Raw genomic sequence first — 22663 nt, forward strand, 5'->3', positions numbered from 1 at the left:
GCCCAGGTGGGTCTCGAACCTGCGGGCTCAGGCGATCCACTCACCTCAGCCTCCCAAAGCGTGGGATTACAGGCTGAGCCACTGAGCCCAGCTTCTTCTTTTTTTTTTCTAAGTTAGGGTCTCATTCTGCCACCCAGGCTAGAGTGCAGTGGCATGATAACGGCTCATGGCAGCCTCAACCTCCTGGGCTTAGCCAACGCTCCCATCTCAGCCTCCCAAGTAGCTGGGACTACAGGCGCACACCTCCACATCTGGCTAATTTTAAAACTTTTCTGCAGAGACGAGTTCTTGCTATGCTGCCTGGGTGAGTCTCAAGTGATTCTTCCTCCTTGGCCTCCTAGAGTGCTGAGATCACAGGCGTCAACCACTGTGCCCCGCCCAGAATGATTTTTTCCTAAAGCCCCTAGATGTGGTCTGGGGTCCAAATATTAATACTGAGCCCCGGGCTCCATGCCACCCTCAGCCTCAGGCCAGTCTCATAGACCCACCATCTGTCTGTCTGCCTGGCCACATCCGTCCCCATGGGGGTCTTTGGCCAATGTTCGAGCTTCTCGACCACTATGGTCAAGTATTTCAGCCGTCGGAAGCTTTGTTGATAAATGTCAGTTATTCAGTTTACTTAAAAGAAATTTTATTTTTTGAATCGTCGTCTCTCTGTCACCCAGGTTGGAGAGCAGGGGCATGCTCACAGCCACTGCAGCCTCCACCTGCTGGTCTCAGGCAACCCTTCCGCCTCAGCCTTCCAAGGAGCTGGAACCACAGGCGTGCGCCACCACACCTGGCTAGTTTTTTTGTTTATTGTAGAGATGAGGTCTTGCCAAGTTGCCCAGGTTGGTCTCAAACCCCTGGACTCAGGCAAAAAAAAAATTTTTTTAACTGTGGTAAAGTACACATGACACATCGACCATCCCAGCTGTTGTTACATGTCCCATCGAGGGATGCTGAGGACAGTCACGATGTCGTGCAGCCGTCACCACCCTCCTGCTCAGAACCTTCTTGTCAACCCACCCTGAACCTCCGTCCCCATGAAGCCCTCACTTCCCCCCACTCCCAGCCCCCGGCACCCCGCTCTGCTCTCTGTCTCCATGGAGCTGAGTATGCCGGGGGCCTCACCTGGATGGATCCCAGAGTCTGGCCTCCTGTGACCTACTTATTTCACTTAGCACAGCATCCTCGAGGTCTTTGACACGTATCCTTTTATGTGTGACATTTTTCCAGACCAACAAAACTTTTCAAGTACCAACATATTTTTTCTTTATCTTTTTTTTTTTTTAAGTCAGGTCTCACTCTTTCACCCCAGGCTGGATGGAGTACAGTGACAGGGTCACGGCTCACCACAGCCTCAACTTTCTTGACTCAGATGATCCTCCCACCTCAGCCTCCTGAGTAGCTGGGACTTAGAGGTACATGCCACCACACTTGGCTAATGTTTTGATTTATCGTAGAAACAAGGTCTTGCTATATTACCCAGGTTGGTCTTGAACTCCTGGGCTCAAGCGAGCCTCCTGCCTTGGCCTCCCAAAGTACTGGGATTATAGGTGTGAGCCACCACACCTGGCCCCAACATAACTCAAAATAGTCATGTATTTGATAAACAAAGGATCAGACACTGGGACCCTGGGGTTCTCTGAAGTGCTTCAGTGCCGTGTCCATGCGTCCTGTATCCCGGCTTCAGACGCCTGCTTGACTCAGTGGCTCAGTGGTTGCAAGCTGGGGTCCGAGGCCACCCCTCAAACGGTCTGTGTCTTCTTTGTATATGAAGTACGAGGTTCTCTTTAAGGTTTAAGCTTCATTGGGAAACATCTCAGGGTTACAGGATGCTCCCCGTGGGCGAGAGGCTGTCATTGTCCCTGGGGCCTTTGCCTGTGTGGATACGATGGGCCAGGGTCCAGTCATGGCCCCTGCCTAGGCTGAAGCTAGCGGGTGGCTTGCCTGGGTTGACCCCGCCCACCGAGTGGTGCCTATCAGGGCCCCGGCACATGTGAGGGGTTGGGTCTCGGCATCCTGCTCCCTCGATGCACTTGGAACCTGGCCTGCTGTGGCTCCTGGTGCCGTGTGCTGTGATTCTCCTTCCTCTGCCCTGAAGTGTCCTCTGGCTGGACACGGGCCTGGCAGGACGCCCGCGTTCCTCCACACAGTTTACCTGGCTGCAGAGAGATTGAAGCGATGTCCGATAACGTGCTGGGCGTCCCTTGGGGGCGGCCTGCGGTCACAGCTCCCGAGGCTGACTTGCTGCTGACGGAAACAAGACGGGCATTGTCCTGCGGTGGGATCTGCTCCCCCCCTTGCAGTGCCCTCACCCTCCTGGGAACCCAGGGTGGCGTTCAGGGGCATGGGGTGGGGGAGTCAGCATCTTCTCCCGAAGTCCTTCCCGGCCTGTACTGCCTCCCATCCTGGTCCAGGGCACGTGCCAGGATCTCCCTTTCCCTCGTCCTCAGTTTCCCCACTCTGTGGGGCATGGGGGTCGGTCTGTGACTGCCTGGTCTTGGCACTGGGGCAGAGGGGTGTGCCCGGCCCTGCGTCCTGCGTCCTGGCTTGAGTCAGAGTCTCACCGTCGCCCGGCTGGAGTGCAGGGGCACACTGATGGCCACTGCGGCCTTGACCTGCTGGGCTCCGGCGATCCTTCTGCCTCAGCCTTCCAAGTAGTTGGAACTACAGCCACATGCCACCACGCCTGGCTAATTTTTTGATTTATTGGAGAGACAAGGTCTTGCCAAGTTGCCCAGGCTGGTCTCAAACCCCTGGACTCAGGCAAAAAAAAAAATTTTTAACTGCGGCAAAATACACATGTCATCGCATCGACCATCCCAGCTGTTGTTACATGTCCCATCCAGGGGCACTGAGGACAGTCATGGTGTCATGCATCCGTCACCACCCTTTGACCCAGAACCTTCTCGTCGTCCTACCCTGAACCTCCGTCCCCATGGAGCCCTCTCTCCCTGGCACTGCCCCCCCGCTCTCTGTCTCCATGGATCTGAGGATGCTGGGGCCTCAGGTGCGGCATCCCAGTCCTGAGCGCCTCCAGGGCAGGACCCTGGAGCATCATCTTAGACTCTGCCCAGGACCGGAGTAGACACAGCGGCAGACAGGACAGGACACATTTTACCTGGAGGGGACAAGTGTGAGCATATGTGTCTTTCTTTTTGGCGTGAGTGCAGCGTGATCAGGCATCAGAACAGCTAAGCAGCCTTCAGGACGTGTATGACTGAATGCCAACCAGCCAGGCATCCCTCAGCCCCTGCTGGGCTCCCCCAGAATCTGGAGTCCCATCTCTCACCTTGGTAGTGATTCTGCCCCATGGGGGCCTTTCCCACTCACCCTGCCCACTGGGTGTGCACTCCATGGGGTGTGGCGAGCCTGTCCACTGGCCAGACCCTTCCCTCCCCGGTGAGACTTGGCCAAGGAGGAGCCACCTCCCCACTCGTGGGAGCCACACACAGCTGGGTCCACTGTCTCCTGACACAGCGCAGGCCACGGCAGGAGGGGCCGGTGGCAGCTGGAACCCAAGCCATGAAGTCCAGGTGCCAGTTCCCCGAACCTCCAAGCCCTCTCTCAGGGCCTGAAAACTGTTTTACAGAAGCAAACATGCTATCAAACAGATGCCACAGTGGGGACACTGAGGCACCGAGGGCCCCTGAGGTGCCAGCACACAGGGACAGCTGGGCTAACACGAGCACGCGCCTCTGCTTCAAGCCCAGGATACCCACAGCCAGGGGACAGGCGGCTATCACCCTCATGGCACCGGGATGGAAAAGCCATGACAGGCAGCCTCAGGGTCTGAAAGGCGCTGTCGCCTGTGGTCCCTTAGAAGAGCGGCTTCTCGGAAGGCTGAGGTGGAAGGACGGCCTGAGCCCAGCAGGTCAAGGCTGCAGTGGCCATGAGCGTGTCCCTCCCCTCTAGCCTGGGGACAGAGTGAGACTCCAACTCAAAAAAAAAAGTGACTTGTCGCAGCCTCCCACCAAGGTGCCTTAGAGGGCTTGAAAGCCGTGACCTATAAGACCTATTCTCCTCTGCCTCGGAGAGCGTCGAAAACTCTTCAGCTGCAGGGTCACCCAGCCTGGGTCCCGGCCATGCCCCTTCCCTCCCAGGCCTCCCATACAGGTTACCGAGAAGCTGGGCCAGGGGTGTGGCCCCAGGGTGAGTGACTCAGAGGCATGGCTGATGACCACGTGGTGATGCTGGTTGGCTGGGGACTCGCAGTCGACTGGACGATGGCCCCAAAGGTGTGGGTGTCCAAACCCTGTGAATAGCTCAGCTTCGTGACCCTAGGGAATCTGCAGGGCGACTGTAGGGAGGGTCTGGAGGGGAGCATCCCTGATCCCCGGGTGGCCCTCACGGGACCACAGGGGCCTTCTGAGAGGGAGGCAGGAGGGTCAGAGTCGTGACGACGGAACCAGCGCTCAGAGGGGGAGGACACGTCTCTGCCCCCAGGCCTGATCACATAGGCCTGAGACCAGAGGACCCTGGGTGGATAGAGATGGGGAAAGAGGCTGCAGCCCCATGTCACCTCCCTGCCTTCGCTTCCACGTGGCCTCAGAGGCCCTCGGAGTCTCAGTTTCCCCACTGTCGCGTCTGTTTAAAAGCGTGTTGGTGGAGCCGAGTCCTCACAGGGACTCGGGGCGGGGTTGGGCGCTCGCATTGCTGTCTGGGAAGTGCCAGCAGGGTTGGTGGTCCATGAGTGGTGGAGTTGGTCCCACGTGGAGGCCCACAGCCCCCCGGATGCTCCTTTTTTTTGTTTTTTGTTTTTTGTTTTTTGAGTAGGAGTCTCGCTCTGTCGCCCAGACTGGAGTGCAGTGGCCGCTCCCGGCGGCCCTTCCGCCTCAGCCTTCCAAGTAGCCAGAATTACAGGCACGCACTACCATGCCTGGCTGATTTTTTGACTTATGGTAGAGGTGAGGTCTTGCCAAGTTGCCCAGGTGGGTCTCGAACCCGTGGACTCAGGCAATTCACTCACCTCAGCCTCCCAAAGCACGGGATTACAGGCTGAGCCACTGAGCCCGGCTCCCCTGGATGCTTCTTCTTGTTGGACAGAGTGATTTGTGCACCTCTCGCTGGGGCCCTGGGCAGGCGGGCTTGGCCACCTCTTTGCAGGACATGGCACTGGGGACCTCGGGGCATAGTCACAGGGCTTCCTGCTGAGTCCTGAGGCCCAGCTGGACATCGGACAGTGCTGCCCTCCATAGCCCGTGGGCTCTGACTCGTGCCAGTGAGGAAACTGAGGCAGGGGAGTGGCCAGTGGGTGCCACTGGCCACAGTGTCCCTCTGTGCAGAAGCCTTCATGGTCCCATCTGCAGCCCATGGGCCTCGGGGGTGGCTGGGCGGCACCTGTTCCATGTTGGGCCGATCTGGGCAGGCGTCTACCTGCCCCCACAAACTGAAACAGGCTGGGAGGGGACCAGCGGGGCAGAAGCCTGGCCAAGCTGCAGGCCTGGGTGTGGGGCTGGGCGCAAGTTCCCTTCTGTGAGCCCAGACTGAGTCCCTGGCTCCTGCAGGGGCTTCTGGGGGGTGCGGCTGCCTGAATCCAGCCCCGGCACCCGCTAGCTCCCCAGGGCTGCTTCTCATGCCTCCTTGGGGTCCACGGAGCCAAGCTGGGAGCCCCATCTTGCTAAGCCTAGGCGCCCTGGCCTCCACTGCCCTCGTCTTGCTAAGCCTGGGCGCCCTGGCCTCCACTGTGAATGACCTCGCTCTCTGTTCCTGCCAGTGCTGTGTGGTCTGTAATCCCAGAGACAGATCAGGGCATAGCAGCCCCAAGGTGGGGACCACCAGGTCCAAGGGAGCCCCCAGGGGAGCCCCGGAGGGCTCAGGCATCCTGTCCAGGTGGACAGGAATGGTCCTCAGAGCCAGGCAACAGGAGTATGGGGTGCAAAGAGTCCTGGCAGGCAGCCCTAAGGGTGCACATGCCAGAGGGCGTGATGTGGCTGGAGCCTCGGGCCTGTGCAGAGCTGGTGGTGGGAGCCCAGGCTCGAGGAGGGGTCAGCTGGGTACCCCTCAGGGTCTTGTCTGCCATTCTTAGGCTAGCATGGTGCGTCCAGATGTTGGAAGAGCTGAGTCACCTTAAGGACGCGCAAAGCTGAAAGCCAGCCAGGCGTTCCTGGGCCTTCTACTGGGTTCCCACCCGGACCCAGAGCCCCCAGGGTCTGTGGAGGAAGGGTGGGGCTGGGTGCTCCTCCCCAGGCCTGCTGGAGCAGCCGTGAGCTGAGCAGACTTGTGCTTTCGGTTGCGTCCTGTGGGGAGTAGGCTGTGGGGGGAAGAGCATCTCAGGCACTCGCTGTCTTGGGGGTGGACAACAGGGCCAGTCGCAGCGGTGAGTGTAAGGGACACTGTGGGGGGGGGCAGGGGCAGACATCAGCCGGCCTCTCTCTGTGCCAGGCGGGGCCCACCCTGCAGGAGCCCGAGGGGCTTCCAGGCAGGGCAACGGCGGGAGCAAAGACCCTGAGGTCCGTGGGGCCCGGTACACTCAGGCCCAACAGAGAGGGCTGGCAGGGCAGGGCCTGGGCATCCAGAGTTCCACGGTGTCCCGCGGTGGGGATGGGTGTGAGGGCTCACTCCCCTGCTCGGGGGGCAGCTGGGGGTCCAGGCTAGAGGCCGTTGCTGTGGTCGGGGCAGAGCTGAGGCTGGTTGGGAAGCGCTAAGTCTGTCAGGCTGGGATCAGCGTGGCAGGTGGCGCTGACGTGGGAGGCCCCGGGTGTGGGGAAAGCGGCGGCGGGTGAGGGGCCACCCCACTGCAGGCTCTGGTCTGGCCGCAGGGGGTGCAGCTGGAGGGAGGGGTGCCCGGGAAGGGGCTGTGTGCTGGACGGCCTTTGGGTGGGCTGCGGGGGCCAGGAAGGGACACTCCTGCCTCCCAGAGCTTGTGGGGGCCCCAGAGTCCCACCTCCCTCAGAAAACTGGGTGGGAGCAGTGAGCCAGGGCTGTGGGTGGTGCCTGTCTGTGGGGCAGCCAGGAGAGCTGGCTGTGCGCGTCCAGGCAGGCAGGCAAGGGGGGTCCTGGGTAAAGCTGAGCCTGGGAGGCTGGTGGGCGTGGACGTGGGCATCCTGGCTGCTCGGGGGGCATTTGGGACTGCGGACTGCAGGACGTGGGGAGGGGAGGGGAGGGGAGGGATGGAGAGGGGAAGAGCCTGGGCCCTGGGGCTGGGCCGAGGGGCTGTGCTGTGTGTGGCCCCTGGGCTCCATGCGTGTGGCTGTCTCCTGGGCCCTCAGGCCATGTGGCAGCTTGAGTCATCCCGTCCCCAACACCAGCAGGTGTTTGGAGTCTCTGGAGCCCACCAGACTCTCCCCGGAGACAGGAGCAGAACAGGGGACCTGTGACCTGTGCTGCCACCCACCCGAGCGGCCACCAGGGCTGGGCAGGGAGGGTGTGCCTGCGGGAGGCGTCTTATCTTTAGGGCTCCTGGATCCGTGTGGGGCGGGGCTCCCACCGGCCTTCTGATGCCATGCTGGGCTCTGGGGAGGGAAGGTGGACCCTGGGGCGTGACTTGTGCCCCCCAGCCTCGCGGCCCCTCCGGTGCCACAGGCGCTTGGAGGCAGCCCGCTCCCAGTGCGGGGGTGACCGCCTGACGAGCTAGCTTCTGCGCCATAGCCCTGGGCACCCCCTCCCTGAGCCCTGAACCCCGGGTGGGGCGGGAGGGCCCAGCTGCTCCTGAGAAGCGATCTGTAAACATGGCTGTGTGGGATGAGCCACACGCCATGGCTCACACGTGTCCAGGGCGCCCCAAGGCTCTCGGACTGTCCCTCACTGCCATCTGCCTCGAGCATGTCTGGTTCCCCCAGAAGGAAACCCTTGCCCCATCAGCGGCCAGGCCCCGGCAGCCCCCACAGCCCCCGTCTGCCCGCTGTGCCACGGGCTTGCCTGATCAGGACGTGCTCCCATGCGGGTGGTCGTCGGAGTCTGGGCTGTGTGCGAGGATCCCAAGATCTGGCTGCCCTGGGGCGCGAGTCCTCTCTGTCCCTTTTCCGGGACACGCTCCGGTGTGGGTGCACATGTCTTGTGCCCGTGCCTGCCAACGGGTGGCTGGGTTTCGGCAGCACCCCGAGTCCTCGTCCCGGGGTGCCTCTGCTGGGGGCACGGGGCTGAGGGCCGCCGGAGCTGACCATGTGTTGCTTGTTTTGCAGCTTCCTCATTGTCCTGGTCTGCCTCATCTTCAGTGTGCTGTCCACCATCGAGCAATACGCCGCCCTGGCCACGGGGACCCTCTTCTGGATGGTACGTAGGTGCCCAGGGGACCATGGCTGGATGTCACAGCCGCCCCAGGGGCTGGCGAGTTCCAGGCATTGGGTGCCATGAGGTGGGGCAAAGCCGTTCCCAGCCTCTTACCCGCACAGTGGCCAGCTGCCCTGCTGGGGTCCTGGGGACACTTCCTGGTCCCCACACTTCCAGCTCACTTGGGGTGTGTGGGCCACAGATGGGGAGTGAGTAGTCCCGGAGGGCTTCTTGGAGGAGAGGGCTTCTGAGCGGGGCTGGAAGGAAGGGTGGGAGGGCCAGGTTATGGCAGAGCTGATGTTGTGGTTAACAGGTGCCTGCCTAAGCTTGCGTGTGTGGTGGCCCTGGGTTTGGGTGGGTCCTGCCCTGCGTGGTCACCAATACGTGGGCCCTGCAGGTGCCCCAGCACCCACCCCCCACCCCAGTCACTTGAAGGCCCCTTCTGATGGCCTGAGAGGCTCCCAGCTCAGCATCGCCTGTCCCGCCTCTGGGCACCATCCTCCCTCCCATGTCTGGGTTCTGAGCACCCGCGTCTTCCTCCTCTGGGCCAGGGCTGGGGTCACTTGGCCTCATACCCATGTCCCAGCCCTAGAGCACACACCCGGGGGCACTTGTGGACTGAAGGGATCATTAACCATCCAGCGAGTCACCCAGTTGGAGATGCCTGGGAGGCCACGGGGGGTTCCAGGATCTGTGGGCGGGGGCACCCCGGGCGGGGCCAGCTGGGCACAGGCGACGAGGTCCCCAGGGGCGGGTGGAGTTAGAGGAGGGTGGAGGCTGGGGGGGAGCACCATGGGGTCCCCGGACGGAGTCACATGAGGACTGGAGTGGCGGGCGGGACCGATGGCCAGCGGAGGGGACGGAGATCTCGGCACACGGGAGCCCCTCATCGGGAGTGGGTTGAGTGGATTGGGCCCAGCTCTCCTCCGCAGACCACAGGAATCCCTCAAGGCAGGCCCGGGAGGGCTCCGGACCCCACAACCTGGGTGGGCCTGGCTCCGGTGGGGAGACTTGGAGCCAGACCATGAGGGTGACTCCGCATGGCGTCTGCTGGGCGGGTGGGTGTGCAGCCTCGGGGCTGAGGCAGGTGCAGGACCAGCCATGTCGAGGGGCACAGAGGAAGCGTGTGGATGGCGGGCGCGGTGTGGTCACCAGCAGGCTGTGTCTCCTGTCCTTTGGTGGCCACGTTGTTTGTGAATTTGTCACGGAATGTTCTCGGCATCCCCAGAGGAAGAGATGGGAGTCATGACGGTTGCCCCCCCCTCGACTCTGTGGCAACCTGACTGGTCCCTGCTGGTCCAGCTCATCCCTGTTGGGTCTTTCGGGGAGCCTGCCTGGCCAGGCTCTGAGCCCTTTTGTGTGACCTTGGTGGTGGCATCCGTGTCATCTTAGGCCGTCAATGCCGCCTTGCCTCCGCTGCCTCTGGTCTTCCATCAAGGTGAGGATAGTGTTCCCCGTGGCCCTCATGTGGCCGGCAGCCAGGGAGTTTCCCGGCAAGGGGTGTGGCCCCCAGCCACGTTTCTTCTCTGCCTCAGCCTCCTAGTTCGGCCTGCCCGGCGACCCCCGGGCCTGTCTTCTCCCCGAGGAGAGGTACAGTCTCTGTGGCAACCCAGATGCCCAGAGGTGCGCCACCCACCTGGGGTTCCACTCGATTCCTCTGGTCTGCTGGGCTGTTCCTCTCCTGGGGCCACGTGACGTGACTCTCGTGTGCTGAGGCCCGGCTGGGTGGTCCCTTCCTCTTTGGGGTTTCCTGGAGAGATTCCCCCATGAGTGCTGTGATCACCCTGTCCAGCTCCAGGCGGGAACTGGAGGGTGTCTGGTGCACCCACATGGGACACTGGCCTCTCTGTGATGTCCAAGACGGTCACGCTGTCTCAGGAGGGTCTGTGGCTTTGTCACACGAGTTTAGATTGCCCTGGCTGAGTTTAGTCCTTGTGACGGCAGTGCTGAGCATTGTTGTTGCCGTGAGTTGCTGTCACAAATGGGTCTTCTCCTCATGGTGTCTTCCGGGGACATTTTTGGCAACTGCGAGGCCATCGTCACTGCATCCTTACTTCATGGGGTTTTGTTACCGATGGTGGCTTTTGCGTCTGTTCTTTTGAGTGTCCAGATATGGGGTCCCTGCTAGGAAGGCGGATGGCTGCTCCTGTCTGTCCACGCACGGGAGTGGTGCCTGTGTCCGGTGTCTGTGGCATCCGTGGGTGTGGCTGTGGCGGGGAGCGTCTGGTGTGGCTCCACTGGTGTGGTGGGTTCTCCCGTGTCTGTGAGGGGCTCCTGCTGGCGGAAGCCCTGCCTTGCTGTCCCGGGACACAGCCCTGTGGCCCTGGCGTGTGATTTTTCGTGTCCTCTTGTGCCACGCTCTCAGGCTTTGTTCAGGGCACTGGCATGACTCCCTGGGGGCTCTGGGGGTCCTCCGTGGTGCCACCTCTGCTGGGGTGAGGCCATGTCTCTCCCTCAGGGTGACTCCGGCAGCTGGGGGCAAGGGCCTTGTGTTGCGTCACGTCCCGCCACACACGTGCTGGGTCACCCCGCCCTCCTCACACACCACACCCCCAGGCTCGAGTGTCGGGGAGAGTCACTGGCGTGTATGGCGGGAGCGTGTCTTACCCCAGCCACAGTCGATGGGTGTGGCCAGGCTGCAGGTAGGCAGGCACACCGTGTCTCCTCTGTGGGTGCCTCCATGGTGGGGTCTGGGGGGTGGTCTCGGGCTGCGACTTTTCCCTGCAGGGCCTGGGGCCAAGCGTACCTGCCCAGTGACTCCCAGGCTGTGACAGCCCAGCTGCTGGACAGTCCCTGGGGGCTCCCGTGTGAGACCATGTGTGGGTCTTTGCAGGCATGGACGTGGATATACATGTGCTTATGTGCTCATGTACGTGGGTGTCGGTACCTGTATGCATACATGAGAGACCAAGTGTGCACATGTGTGTGCATGTACGTATATATGCATGCATACTCCAGTGCACTGGTGAAACTGTGTGCATGGGTTGCCTGTGCATGCATATATAGGGGCTTGTGAGCATGGGAATGTGTACATGAGAGGTCACGTGTGCATGAATGTATGTGTGCACGTATGCTCAGGTGCACAGCTGAGACCATGTGCATGGGTTACCTGTGCATGCATGCATTTGCATTAATGTGGGCTCATGTGCATGGGAATGTGAACAAGCAAGGCCATGGGTGTATGTATGTACATGCATGCTAGGGTGATCAGGATCATGTACATGTGTAGCCATGTGTGTATGTATGCACTCGTGTATCTGATCATATACATGTATGCTTACATGTACGGGTGTGTGTTTAAGCCCACATGTGTGTCTGAATGTGTCTGTGTGTGTATGATTACATTGGGGCTCAAACACATGTTTGGCGGTGTTTGAGTGTGTATGGGTGTACACGTGTGTGCATGTGTGTATTTGAGCATGTTCATGCATATATGTATCTGGCCAAGTGCGTGCACATTGTTCTGTGCTGCTGTGAGCGTGTGTATGTCCACATATAGATGTGTCCACATATAGATGAGTATTCACATGTTACATGTGCACACATGTGTCTCTGTTCGTGTGTGTGTGTGTGTGAGCACGTGACCATGCCCATTCCGGCCCTTGTGTGCTCCCTCGGGTTGGCTGGTCGTCCCCTGGCCCCCGTGACTCGGCTCCGTTGCTGGGCGACTGGGACCTGCCGGTCTTGAGCAGCTCTGACGTCGTGGTGGCCCCTGGCCGGGCCCGGCTTGGGCCCTGATTCCCCGGTTCTCGTGGTGCTCACCGCACCCTGTCCCCACTCCCAGTGTGGCTAGCAGGGTGGGGGACGCCCAGCAGAGCGTGCCTGTGGCCAGCTCACGGAAAGGGACACACGGTGGGACCTGAGCTCTGCATACCTGTCTGCGGCCCAGGACCCACCGTGGATGAGTCACCCACGGCCCAGCCCTGCACTTGATGTGTAGACCGTGATGACAGGGTGTGCGCCCCCTGGAAATGTTCCCTTGACACGGGCCCTGGGGAGACAGGAGGCGCAGGCCTTGGCATGCCCGCCCTCCTCAGCGGTGTCACTCGTGTTGAGACATGCTCCCTGGCCCTGGGTTCCCCGACCTGGCGCTGACGTGCCCTGGGGAGATGGCCGCGGGCGTCCCTCCTAGTCCAGGCGGCCCTTGCCTGCCCCACCTCAGAAAAATTAGCCGGGCGTGGTGGCGCGCGCCTGTAGTTCTGGGTACTTGGAAGGCTGAGGCAGAAGGAGCCATCTAGTGGCCATTCTCTGCAGCGCGGCCATGCGTCCCCACCTTGCAACTCCCTCCCTCTGGGGTCCCCAGCCCCACGCAGAGAGCCCCTCCCTGCCGCAGTCCCCACCTCGGAGGGGGTCTCCTTTCCCACCACTCGGAAGTCAGAGGACCCCGTCGACGCCCTCAGCCCCCGTCTCCCACGCTGGTGACCTCTCTGTCCCCTCGAGGGTGCCACCAGGCGCCCCCTGACACAGCAGCTGGGGGAGTTTCTGGAACCAAAATGTACGGCCCAGTGCGGAGGCTCATGCCTGTCATCCCAGCGCCTTGGGAGGCCGAGGCAGGAGGACGGCTTGAGCCTGGGAGGTGGAGACCACAGCGATCCCACCACCGCCCTCCCTCCGGGGCGACGGAGCGAGACCCGAGGTCCACCCGCCATCTGGTGGCCATTCTCTGAACTGTGGCCATGGATTCAGGGCAGCTCTGAGCCGGCGGTCAGCGGGGTCTGGACTTCCGCCCTGCCTTCTCCCCACTCTCTCCTGCCCGCCGAGCTGTGCCAGGGAAGCACCCTTCCCTGCCCAGGTGGGGCCCCAAGCAGAGAGCCCCTCCCACTACCGTCCCCGTCTCAGAAGAGGACCCCAAGTTGTTATATGCTTCTGGGCAGTCTCCCCCTGGACGGTGAGAGAAGGCCTTCGACTTCAGAAGATAATGCAACAAAAGTGCGATAGTCCCAGAAGCCCCCGTGGCATCTGGGAAAAACCCCAACTTCTCTCTCGAGGCCCCGCAGGCCCCTGTCCCCACCCCTCCGTCCTCACCTCCCTCCGCCCCTGCCAGCTCTCTCTGCACAGGGCGCAGGCTCTGGACTCCCGCAGCTGCCAGGGCCTTTGCTGTGTTCTGCCCTTGGCCTGGCTGTGGTTCTGGTGCACTGCGGGGCCAGCTTCTTGTTGGGTTACAGCCCTGGACATCCCCCCTCGCCCTCCTGTCCTGCCCGTGCTCACCCCCAACACACCCTACCCTTTTCTTGCTGGCCTGGGTATGGCGGGGCCTACCATGGGGCCTCTTGGGCATCCATCTGTCTGGCACCCTTGCACGCTGCCCAAGGGCAGGGGCTTCTGGGCCCCAAGCCCAGCATGGCGCTTCTGGGCCATGGACATCGCTCCCTCCACGGAGCCCATTTGTCCTGAGTTGCCGCCCGGGGACGCCTCAAGTTGTTGTGTGGTCCTGGGCCTCAGTTGCCCTACTGTACAGTGGGGGGACTTGAGAGGGCGCCCCATGGCCCTTCCAAGCATCCTAGTGGTTTCCTGGCACACTGGCCTTGGGGAAACTGAGCCTTCCAGGGGGTTTGAGTGTCGGCTGACGCTCTGGGGTCCAGGGGGTGTGGGGAACACCATGGAGATCACGGCCACAGGCCCAGCCTCAAGGGGCAGGTGTGCAGGTGCCGGTGAGGTGGACTGGGAAGGGCCCCGCGAGGGGATGGGGCTTGGCAGGGGTGGCGAAGCTTCCTGGAGGAGGGGCTCTCGGGCGAGGGGCTGGGTGACAGGGAGGTGAGCGGGTGCAGGGGGCGTGAGAGGCAGGCACCCTCGGGCGGCTCAGGGGTCGGGGTGGGGGCTCCAAGAGGGACGTGACTGCAGCTGCCTCCTGTCCTGGAGGGTTGGGGGCGGTCGGGCCCTGACCCCCAGCAGGGGGAGGCCGTGTGGGGTGCAGGATGGGGAGGGCGTGAGACTCAGGGTTACGTGTTTGGTGGGGCTCGCGGGGACGCCAGGTGGCGCTCTTGTCACGTGCACTGTGAGAGTGGCTGGCTGAGGCCCAAGAGGGCCGAGCGCGGGAGCCCAGACCAGACCGCAGGCCGGGAAACGGGAGGGGTGCGTGGGCCCCGTGGGTGGGGAGCCCTGCGGGGGCCCCGTGCAGAGGCGAGGGGTCCCCCAGCTGCACTCCTGGGAGACCCGCTCGTCCTTCCCTTCCCTGCCGCCCCCTTTTAAGGGGCCAGGGGCTGTGACCTCACACCGACGGCCTGGAGGGTTCAGTGTCCCCTGAAGCAGGGAGTTCTGAGGGCCTGTGAAGGCCGTGGGGGACCGCAGCTCTGTGGGGCCGGGGCGTGAGTGCACTGGAGACCTGCTTGGCCCGGAGGCCCGCTCTCGGTCGCCGCTCATGGCCTCCCTGGGAGGAGAGCTGCCTCTTGGTTTACAGAGATGGCTCCAGCCTGACTCTGAAAGTGGAAACTGTGTGTGTGTGAGTGTCCGTGCGTGTGCATGCCTGTGTGTGCACGTGTGGGTATCCAGTGTGCTTGTGAGTTTCAACATGTGACCCGTGAACACGAGTTTTCTGTGTGTGCGTGTGTGCTTTGTGTGTGCTAGTGGGTATTGCCATGTGTACATGTGTCTGTCACGTGTCCTCATACGGCTGTGGGTAGTGCCGTGTGCACACATGTCTGCCATGTGTCCATGCGTGGGCTTCGTGGGCGCTTGCCCCGGGAGGAGTCCCATGGGGGGCTCTTGTGTCTTGCACTGGGGTCTGCCACCCCCAACTCTGGTGAGAGGCGTGCCCGTCCCGAGTGAGGCCCGGCTTTGTCTCCAGGATCAGGGCTTTTGTTCCCCCCCACGCGGGGAGGGGCACCCACGGCACGCATGAGCACGGCACTCGAGCCTCCTGGAGGTGAGTGGGCCAGGGGACCGTCCTGCCATGCCTGTGGTTAGAGGAGCCGCGAGCCGTGGCCGGAGGCCTGGGCGATGAGGTCATCGCCAGCTCCCTCTCTCCTCCCTCCCTGAGGCTCCCGCCCTCCCGCCAGCTGGGGCTTCCCCCACCAGGGCTTCTCCCCTCAGCCCCGAGCAAGTCTCTCCCCTCCATTCCCTGGGCCTCAGTTTCCCAGCAGCAGAGCGAGGTCCCACGGGTACCCTCTGGGCCGCAACAGCCCTCCGTGGGCCCCCTCCGTGGGCCCCCTCGCCTGGCCTGGGCCCCCTTGCCTGGCCCGGGCCCCCTTGCCTGGCCCGGGCCCCTTATCCACACACAGCCGGGCCCCGCAGGCCTCTGGCTTTTGCAGTCCCTTCCCTTGAACGCCAGCGGTGACGCCTGCTGTGTGCACGGCTGTCTGGCTCTCCCTGCCGGCTCTTGCGGGCCCACCCCCACGCTCCTGGTATGTCGCCGGGGGCGGGGGTACTCGGAGGCTAAGGTCCTTCTGCCCAAGGTCGGAGGCTGGCAGGCAGCTCCGGGTCTCCGGGTCTCCGTCACAGCCCCCAGGCTCATGCCTTCCTTCTCGGGCTGCTTTCCATCCCCAGCCTACGCCCTGCTGGGGAACTCGGCTGACAGAGCCCCTCCCACACGCTGACTTGGGGGGATTCCTGCCCCACCACCTGCCCAGCGGGGTCCGGCTCCCTCCTCTGGGCCTCGGGGCATTCTGGGAAGCTTGCTGTCCCCTCTGTGGAGCGTGAGCTTGTGGTCTCTCTCTGACCCACGGGCGTCGCCCGGCCGAGGCTGGTTCCTGCCTTCCGGGCCTTCTCTGATGCCCTGTGTGGGATCTACCCCGAGTTGGGTTGTTTTTGCTATGTCTGTTCAGCCAGTAGATATGTTTTCAACACCTACTGTGTGCTGGGTTCTGCATGCAACAGACCATGAGCTCATGGAAGGTGGGACATGGGCCTCAGGACCCCAGGACTCCCCTTGCCGTGGGGCCTGGGGCCCTGACTGCACTGAGCCCCTGGGCCTGGACTTGAAAGATGTGGACGGCCGCTGGCCACCAGGTTGCTGGTGGGACGGTAACCGTGGGGGCCCGGCCTACGGGGCCTGGCCTGCTCTTGGGACATGTGGGGCGGGATGGGCCCACGTGCCTGTCTGGCGCAGGAAGGCCATCCCGGGTCAGCAGGGCACCCGGGTGGGCTGAGCCTTTGGCCACCAGGGCTCCTCCCGGGTCTGGGTCATGCCCCGACGTCCCAGGAACAAAGGTCCAGAAGCCACCGAGTGGAGCTTGAAGCCACTGCCCCGTGGAGGCAGGAGAAGGGACTTGGCTGGCTCCAGAGCCTTGTGCCTGTCCGCGAGGGTTACCGAGGACAGATGGCCCTGGCCCGCCCCTCGGTGAGACTGAGGCTGCAGGAATGTGTCCGTGTCCTGCCCTCCTGGAGCTCCCGGTCCTAGGGGCCCTGTGCCAGCCTTAGCCTCACTGGATTCCTGCTCCAGTCTCTCTCCCCTGTGTGCCAGCCCCAAGCTTCTCGAGTACGTCCCCGTCACCAGCTCTGTGCGCGAGAGCACGAGGTGGCCTGTGCCCTCTGCAGACCTAGGGCCAGCCTCCGCCTTTGCATCAAAGTCTGTCCTTTCCAAGGCCATGCTGACCACGGCTGGGCCTTCCTGTGGGGCCTCCTCAGAGGGGGAGGTGGGGCTGCCTGTACCGGGGCAGGCACCCTCCCAGCAGGTGGGTTGCACGCGGGGGGCAGAGTGGGGGCTGTGGATGCCACGGGCCTGACTTGAAGCCGGGGGCTCTGCTTCCCCAGGGGCTACCGTTGCCCGGCCTTGCAGGCCCCGTGCTCTGCTCAGTGGCCCCACACAGACGGTGAGGGAGGACAGCCCTCTCCCTGCCCATGGACAGGGACCCGTGATGGTCCTTGGGCTTTGGGGCAAGGGCTCTCAGTGTGGCTCCAGGGTGTTGATGGATTCTAGAAATTCAGCCCAGCTGAGGCTCCGGCCTCAGCTAGGCCTCCCTTCCATGCAGATAAACACTTCCCACGCTGTCTGTGGCTCTTAAGCCAGTCTCTCGTTTGCCATCACACAAACTCGTGAATTTGGGGAGAGGGGGCTGGGCTGACGTGGGGTGCTCTCTTGGTGTGGCCTGCTGGACAGGAGTCTGTCAGGGCTCTGAGTGACCAGGGGACCCGCGGAGACTGAGAGGACCAGCCAGGGCCTCCCAGGGAGACACCATGGGTCGAGAGGGCAAAGGGCGGCTTTGAGGCTGCCCTGGCTGTCCCCAGCATTCTGACAGAATCATTTGGGCTAGGAACCTTCCAGAGCCTCTCAGGACCCTCCTCTTCCAGGCGTGTCTGGACCCCCAAACAGCAGGACTGGGCCACGGGCGGCGACGTCCCAACCTGTTTTCAAACCAGATGCACAAACTTGTGGGTCTCCGTCTGGTGCCCCATCACGGAGGGACCGAGATTCATGGGCTGGGTGGTCTCCTATGAGGTAGGGTGCATGGGTCTGTGGGGCATGTCTCGTGGGGCCCTGGGCAGAGCAGATTCTCTGCCTCTCAGCCCTGGAGACTAGAGTCTGAGACCCGGGTGTGGGCCGGGTCAGCTCTCTGGAGGCCGCAGGGAGTCTCTGCTCCAAGGCTCCCAGCTTCTGGGGCTTGCTAGCTGTCATCAGGCTCCTTGCCTTCGAGAGGCGTCTGTCCGTGTCTCCCTCGTCTTCACATGGTGCCCTCTCTCGGTGAGTCTGTGCCCGATCTCCCCTTTGTTTTTTTTGAGTTGGAGGCTCACTCAGTTGTCCAGACTGGAGTGCAGCGGCCGCTCCTGGCCACCACAGCCTCGACCCGCCGGGCTCCGGCGATCCTTCCACCTCAGCCTTCCGAGTAGCCGGAATTACAGGCACGCGCTACCACGCCTGGTTGATTTTTTGATTTACTGTAGAGATGAGGTCTCGCCAAGTTGCCTAGGCGGGTCTCGAACCCGCGGGCTCAGGCAATCCACTCACCTCAGCCTCCCAAAGGCGTGGGATGACAGGCTGAGCCACCGAGCCCGGCTTCATCTCCCCTTTTTATAAGGATGCCAGTCTTCCTGGACAAGGGCCCAGCCTGTGCACCCCAGCCTCATCCTAACCCATTACATCTATACCGACCCTCAGGCCACACTACCAACAAGGCCACACTCAGCGGTACTGAGGGTCGGGAACTCAACACAGGATTCTGGGGGGGGAAACCCAGGGGGGCAGACCACAGATGGCAGGCTGGCTGCTGTGTGTGTAAATAAAGGTTTATTAGTACACGGACCCTCATACCAAGGAAGTTTTGTCCTATCAACCAGAGCTAAGTCCAGCCACAGAGACCGTGTGGCCCATGGGTCTGCCACGCTTACTCTCCGACTTTTGAGAGAGAGAGAGAGAGAGAGAGAGAGAGAGAGAGAGCTTGCCCTGCTGTGTTCTGACTATTTCCTCAGCGTTGACTTTTACAAGAGCAGTTGGGTGTGCTTAAAACTTGCATTTAAATTATTAACAATTATTTTTTTCAGGAAAAACAGAGGTGGGGCTGCCCCGCCACATGCCCCCTGCGCCCACGTGTGGCGCCCTGGACAGTTCATGACTGGTTTAGGGTCCACAGTCTGTCTCTTTTCTGAGGAGTGTTTTGACTTTGATTTGGCCTCCGACTTAGAGAATAGCTGTGGTGCCGGTGGTCCAGACCCCCTTCCCAGGTCCACCAGGAGTCTCAGGTCCCCTGTGGCGTCCCCGTGTTCTCTCTGCAAATACACCCTTGTGGGGTTTTCTTTTTCCTGTCTCTTGAGAGTACATTGAAGCTGCTGTGACCTGCGTCCCCACAAAGCTAGAGTGTGTTCTCTAGGACAGAAGCCTTCTCTCACTTTACCCGGGACTCACAGCCGGCCGGACACTGTCACGTTCGCAGGGTGTGTCCTGGGCTTGTCACTGGTGCCCACGAGTGTGGCTGGCTTTTTCTCACTGCATGTAGACGTCGCAGGGCTTTGACCTCCTCGACCTTGAGTCTTGGCCTTCCCTTTGCGTCTCTTTCCCGGGCTGGGAGCCTGGACGGGGAGGCCTGGGGACAGTCCCTGACTCCGAGGATGTCATGGGGGAGGACATGAGGGCCTGGCCTGCTCACTGGCCCCTCTGTGGGGCCCAGGCTGCTTGTCCGCATCAGGGGCCCATGGCGGAGGCCGCTGGGCGGACTGTCTCCGCCACGGTGGACGTCGCTGACGCCCAGCCGGGTCCCCTGTCCCCAGATCGAGGGGTTGGCCGCATTCCTGCCTGGAGGCAGCTGCTTGGGAGGACAGCTGACATTCCTTCATGCAATGTCTGTGCTCACGGGAGAGCCATGAATGCGGGAATCTGCGGCTGGAACCGGAACATTCCCGAGTCCGCGGGGCCCTGTGTGTGGAGGGGCCCCACGGCAAACTGCTCTCCGTAACAAAGGCTTCCTCTGTGTAGCCCACGCCCGGCCTCACGTTATCTGCCCGGCCAGAGTTGTCATATAGATCAAGTCTGCTCCCAGCGAGATGGGGGAGGGGCCGGAGCAGGAGGGAGAGGAAACAGCCAGATTTTTGAAACCTTCCCGAAAGACACGTAACCCGATCCTGTCCGAGTGGTTGTGAGACTCAGGTTGACCTCCTGGGCGGGGTCCTGGAGTCCCCCCCGGGAGACTGCGGGACAGGCAGGGGCCCCGCCCGGGTTTGAGGAACCTGGGAGTGAGGGGAATGTTCGCGGCCAGGATGGGGGCCTGGAGCACGCGTGGGGGGCTTCTGGCCCGCTGCTTGTGGGCCGTCTGGGCTGGGCGCCTGCCCCCACCACTCCTGCGAAACACTCTGGTGGCACCCGGGCCTGGGAGAGTTTCAAGTGAACCCCCTGGAGGAGCAAGGGAGGGGCGCCCCGGCTCGTGCCTGGTGGCAGGACCCCCATAGTGACCAGGCAGAGGGCCTCGGGCTTCTGACCCCCTGCTGCCGAGAGCCTGGGCCTGCCAGCTCGGGGCTGCGGTCTGTTTCGTTTTCAGGCTACCCAGTGGTGACGTTTCTGGATACTGAGCCGAGAGGGGCAGTGTCCTCTGGGGAGGTGCTGGCATCTCAGGCGACACGGACATCCTGGCAGGAGCCCTCAAGAGAGGCCTCCCCCATCCCCAGTGTGACACACCCCAAGGGCACTGACCCCGTGCACAGCCAAGCAGCCCTGCTGGGCCCTGCAGGCCACAGCGAGTTTCTCCTGGGCCTGCCATCCTGGGAGCCAGCCCACCGAGCCCTGAGGCCCTGGAGAGAGGCCAGAGGGAGGGAAGGGGGCTAGCATGGCTCCGTCTCCCCTGGGGCAGGAGGAACCAGGCAGCCGGACCCACCCAAGTGCCTGATCAGAGGGCAGTCTGCCACCCCCCACGCCAGGCTGTGTGACGTGTATGTGGCATGGTGTGTGTGAAGTGTGTGGTGTGCGTGACACGTCTGTGGCGTGTGCGTGGCATGTGTGGTATGGTGTGCGGCATGGGGCGTGTGGGGCATGGTATGTGGTGCGGCATGGGGCGTGTGGGGCAGTGTTATGTGTGTCATGAGTGACGTGTGGGTGGAGTGTGTGAGGTGTACGTGGCATGGTGTGGGATCGTCATGTGTGGCATGTGTGATGTGTGTAGTGTATGTGGCGTGTGGCATGGCACATGTGTCATGTGTGATGTGTGGGGCGTGTGTGTGGCATGCGTCATGGGTGGCGTGGCGCGCGTGGGGTAGTGTGTGTGTGGCGTGCGTGGTCTCCAGTGCCCCAGCGCCAGGCGTCTGGGTGGTCTCACGTCACCTCTCCCGGCACCCGCATCCCTCTCTTCCCTCTCTTTCCCCTCTTTTCAGAATTGTGATGATTCAGCTCGCGGCTGCTAACGAGCGCGCCTGCCGCGGGGGTGGGGCTGTCTGTGGGGGGCGCCTCCTGCCTCTGCTCGGTGGGGGCTTGGCCGGGCTGTGGGCTTCGAGGCGGCAGGGAGGGCCTTTCTGGAGCGGGAGCCTCGGTCTCCTGCGAGGTGGAAACCGCACAAGGACGGGGTTGGGCCCTGGGCCTGGAAGAGGGGTCCCCGCCCTCGGCGGCCTGGTCTGGGTGGACGTCCCGTCCCCACGAAGGGCGCTGTGGCCTGCAGGCCCCCCGGGCCACCGCCTGTGCCTCCTCTTCGCCTTCCCTGAGGCCCAGGACAAAAGTCGGCCCGGACAGGGGTGGGGGGCGCTGGGGCGAGGGGCTGGGGGTGCCTGCTGCCGCCCTTGGGCCTCTCATTCAGCTCAGCGGGAGTAGAGTGCGCCGTGGAGACAGGTGTTTCCTTTATGCTCGGCCCGAGGGCGGGAAAGAGCCTTGTCTGTCCGTAAGTGCCACGTTCGGCGGGGTCTCTGGTGCGGGGCAGCCGGGAGGGGGAGCCTGGGGGGGTGAGGTCCTTGTTTTTACATCTGACCCTGGCCAGCTGGAAAGCCTTGCTTTAAGCACAGGGCAACAGCTGACATAACACAACGGGCTGGGCGCGGCGGGGGTGGGGGCCTGGCACCGCACTCCACGTGGGGCTCCCGGGCCGCCGGGGAAGGCGCCGGGGCTCACGGGATGCGCCCTGTGGGCCTCATGGCCGTGGGGCGCTGCACGCAGGCCGCCAGCTGTCCCGCCCGACAAGCAGGCGTGGCCCGAGGGCTCCCCGTGGCTGGCGGGGGCCGGGAGGGGAGCTGGGCAGGTGCCAGAGTCGCCTGGTGAGCTCCAGTCACGTTCTTGGCCTCAGGGGTCACACCGCACGAAAACCAGAGGCCCTGGCCAAGCACCGCTGAAGCATGGCGTTGTGGGACTCTGAGGGAGGAAGCTTCACCAAGCTGACCTCCATGCCGGGCCAGGCAGCTCCTTCCACGAGATTCTCTGTCTCCCAGCTCCAAGGCTGTGTGAGGAACTGGCTGCCTGGGACCCAGCGGGATTGGGGGCTCTGGGAGCTGTGGTGGCCTCTTCGGTAGCTGGCGGCAGATTCTTGTAACCCGTCGGCTCCAGCAGGGTCCAGGAGGGGGGCTTCACCCTAGTGTTTCTTAAGGATCCTGGTGACTGGGGGCTGTGGTCTCCTCCACAGACGTGCAGCCTCAGCTGTGAGCGACGGTCAGCTGGGCTCCCAGCCACTCGGGAAGGCACTCCGGGTCTCTGGCCTTCACAGGCTCCTTCCCTCTAGGGACGTGGCAGTAGGCATGGAGGCTCACCAGAAGGGGCTCTGCGTCTTGACACCCAGGTGGACCCGGTCATCGCCGGGACGAGCAAAGTTCCTTGTGCTGCAGGCGGAGCGGGGATGGCGGCGGGCCGGGGCGCCAGGCGCCGCCTCTCAGACTGGGTCGTGGTCAGGGCGGTTGAAGAAACCCACCCTGGTCCAGCCAGCATGTCCGATGGGGAAGAGGGCACACGTGGGTGGACACACAAGACGTATGTGCAGACAGGTACATGTAGACACACGTGTGGATGGACATACAGGCACAGACTCAAGTGTGGACAGATATAGACACACATGGAGGCACACCCTAACACGTGTGTGATTACACGCAGGCGCACGTGCATGAATGGACATGTAAGCATACAAACGTGTGGGTGTGAATG

General features: G+C 62.7%; 1 protein-coding gene across 1 annotated transcript in view; it reads left to right on the forward strand.

The window, feature by feature from the left end:
- Window positions 1–7749: 7749 nt before the first annotated feature.
- KCNQ1 (potassium voltage-gated channel subfamily Q member 1) overlaps window positions 7750–22663 on the forward strand; it is a 138192-nt gene continuing 123278 nt past the window's right edge. The window contains exons 1-2 of the mRNA XM_008058201.1: window positions 7750–7964; window positions 8109–8199. Coding sequence (XP_008056392.1) covers window positions 7750–7964; window positions 8109–8199 — 306 coding nt within the window. The remainder of the gene's footprint in view (window positions 7965–8108; window positions 8200–22663) is intronic.

This window comes from Carlito syrichta, unplaced genomic scaffold (assembly GCF_000164805.1).
Source record: "Carlito syrichta isolate Samal-C Ts95f unplaced genomic scaffold, Tarsius_syrichta-2.0.1 Scaffold303246, whole genome shotgun sequence".
NCBI lineage: Eukaryota > Metazoa > Chordata > Mammalia > Primates > Tarsiidae > Carlito > Carlito syrichta.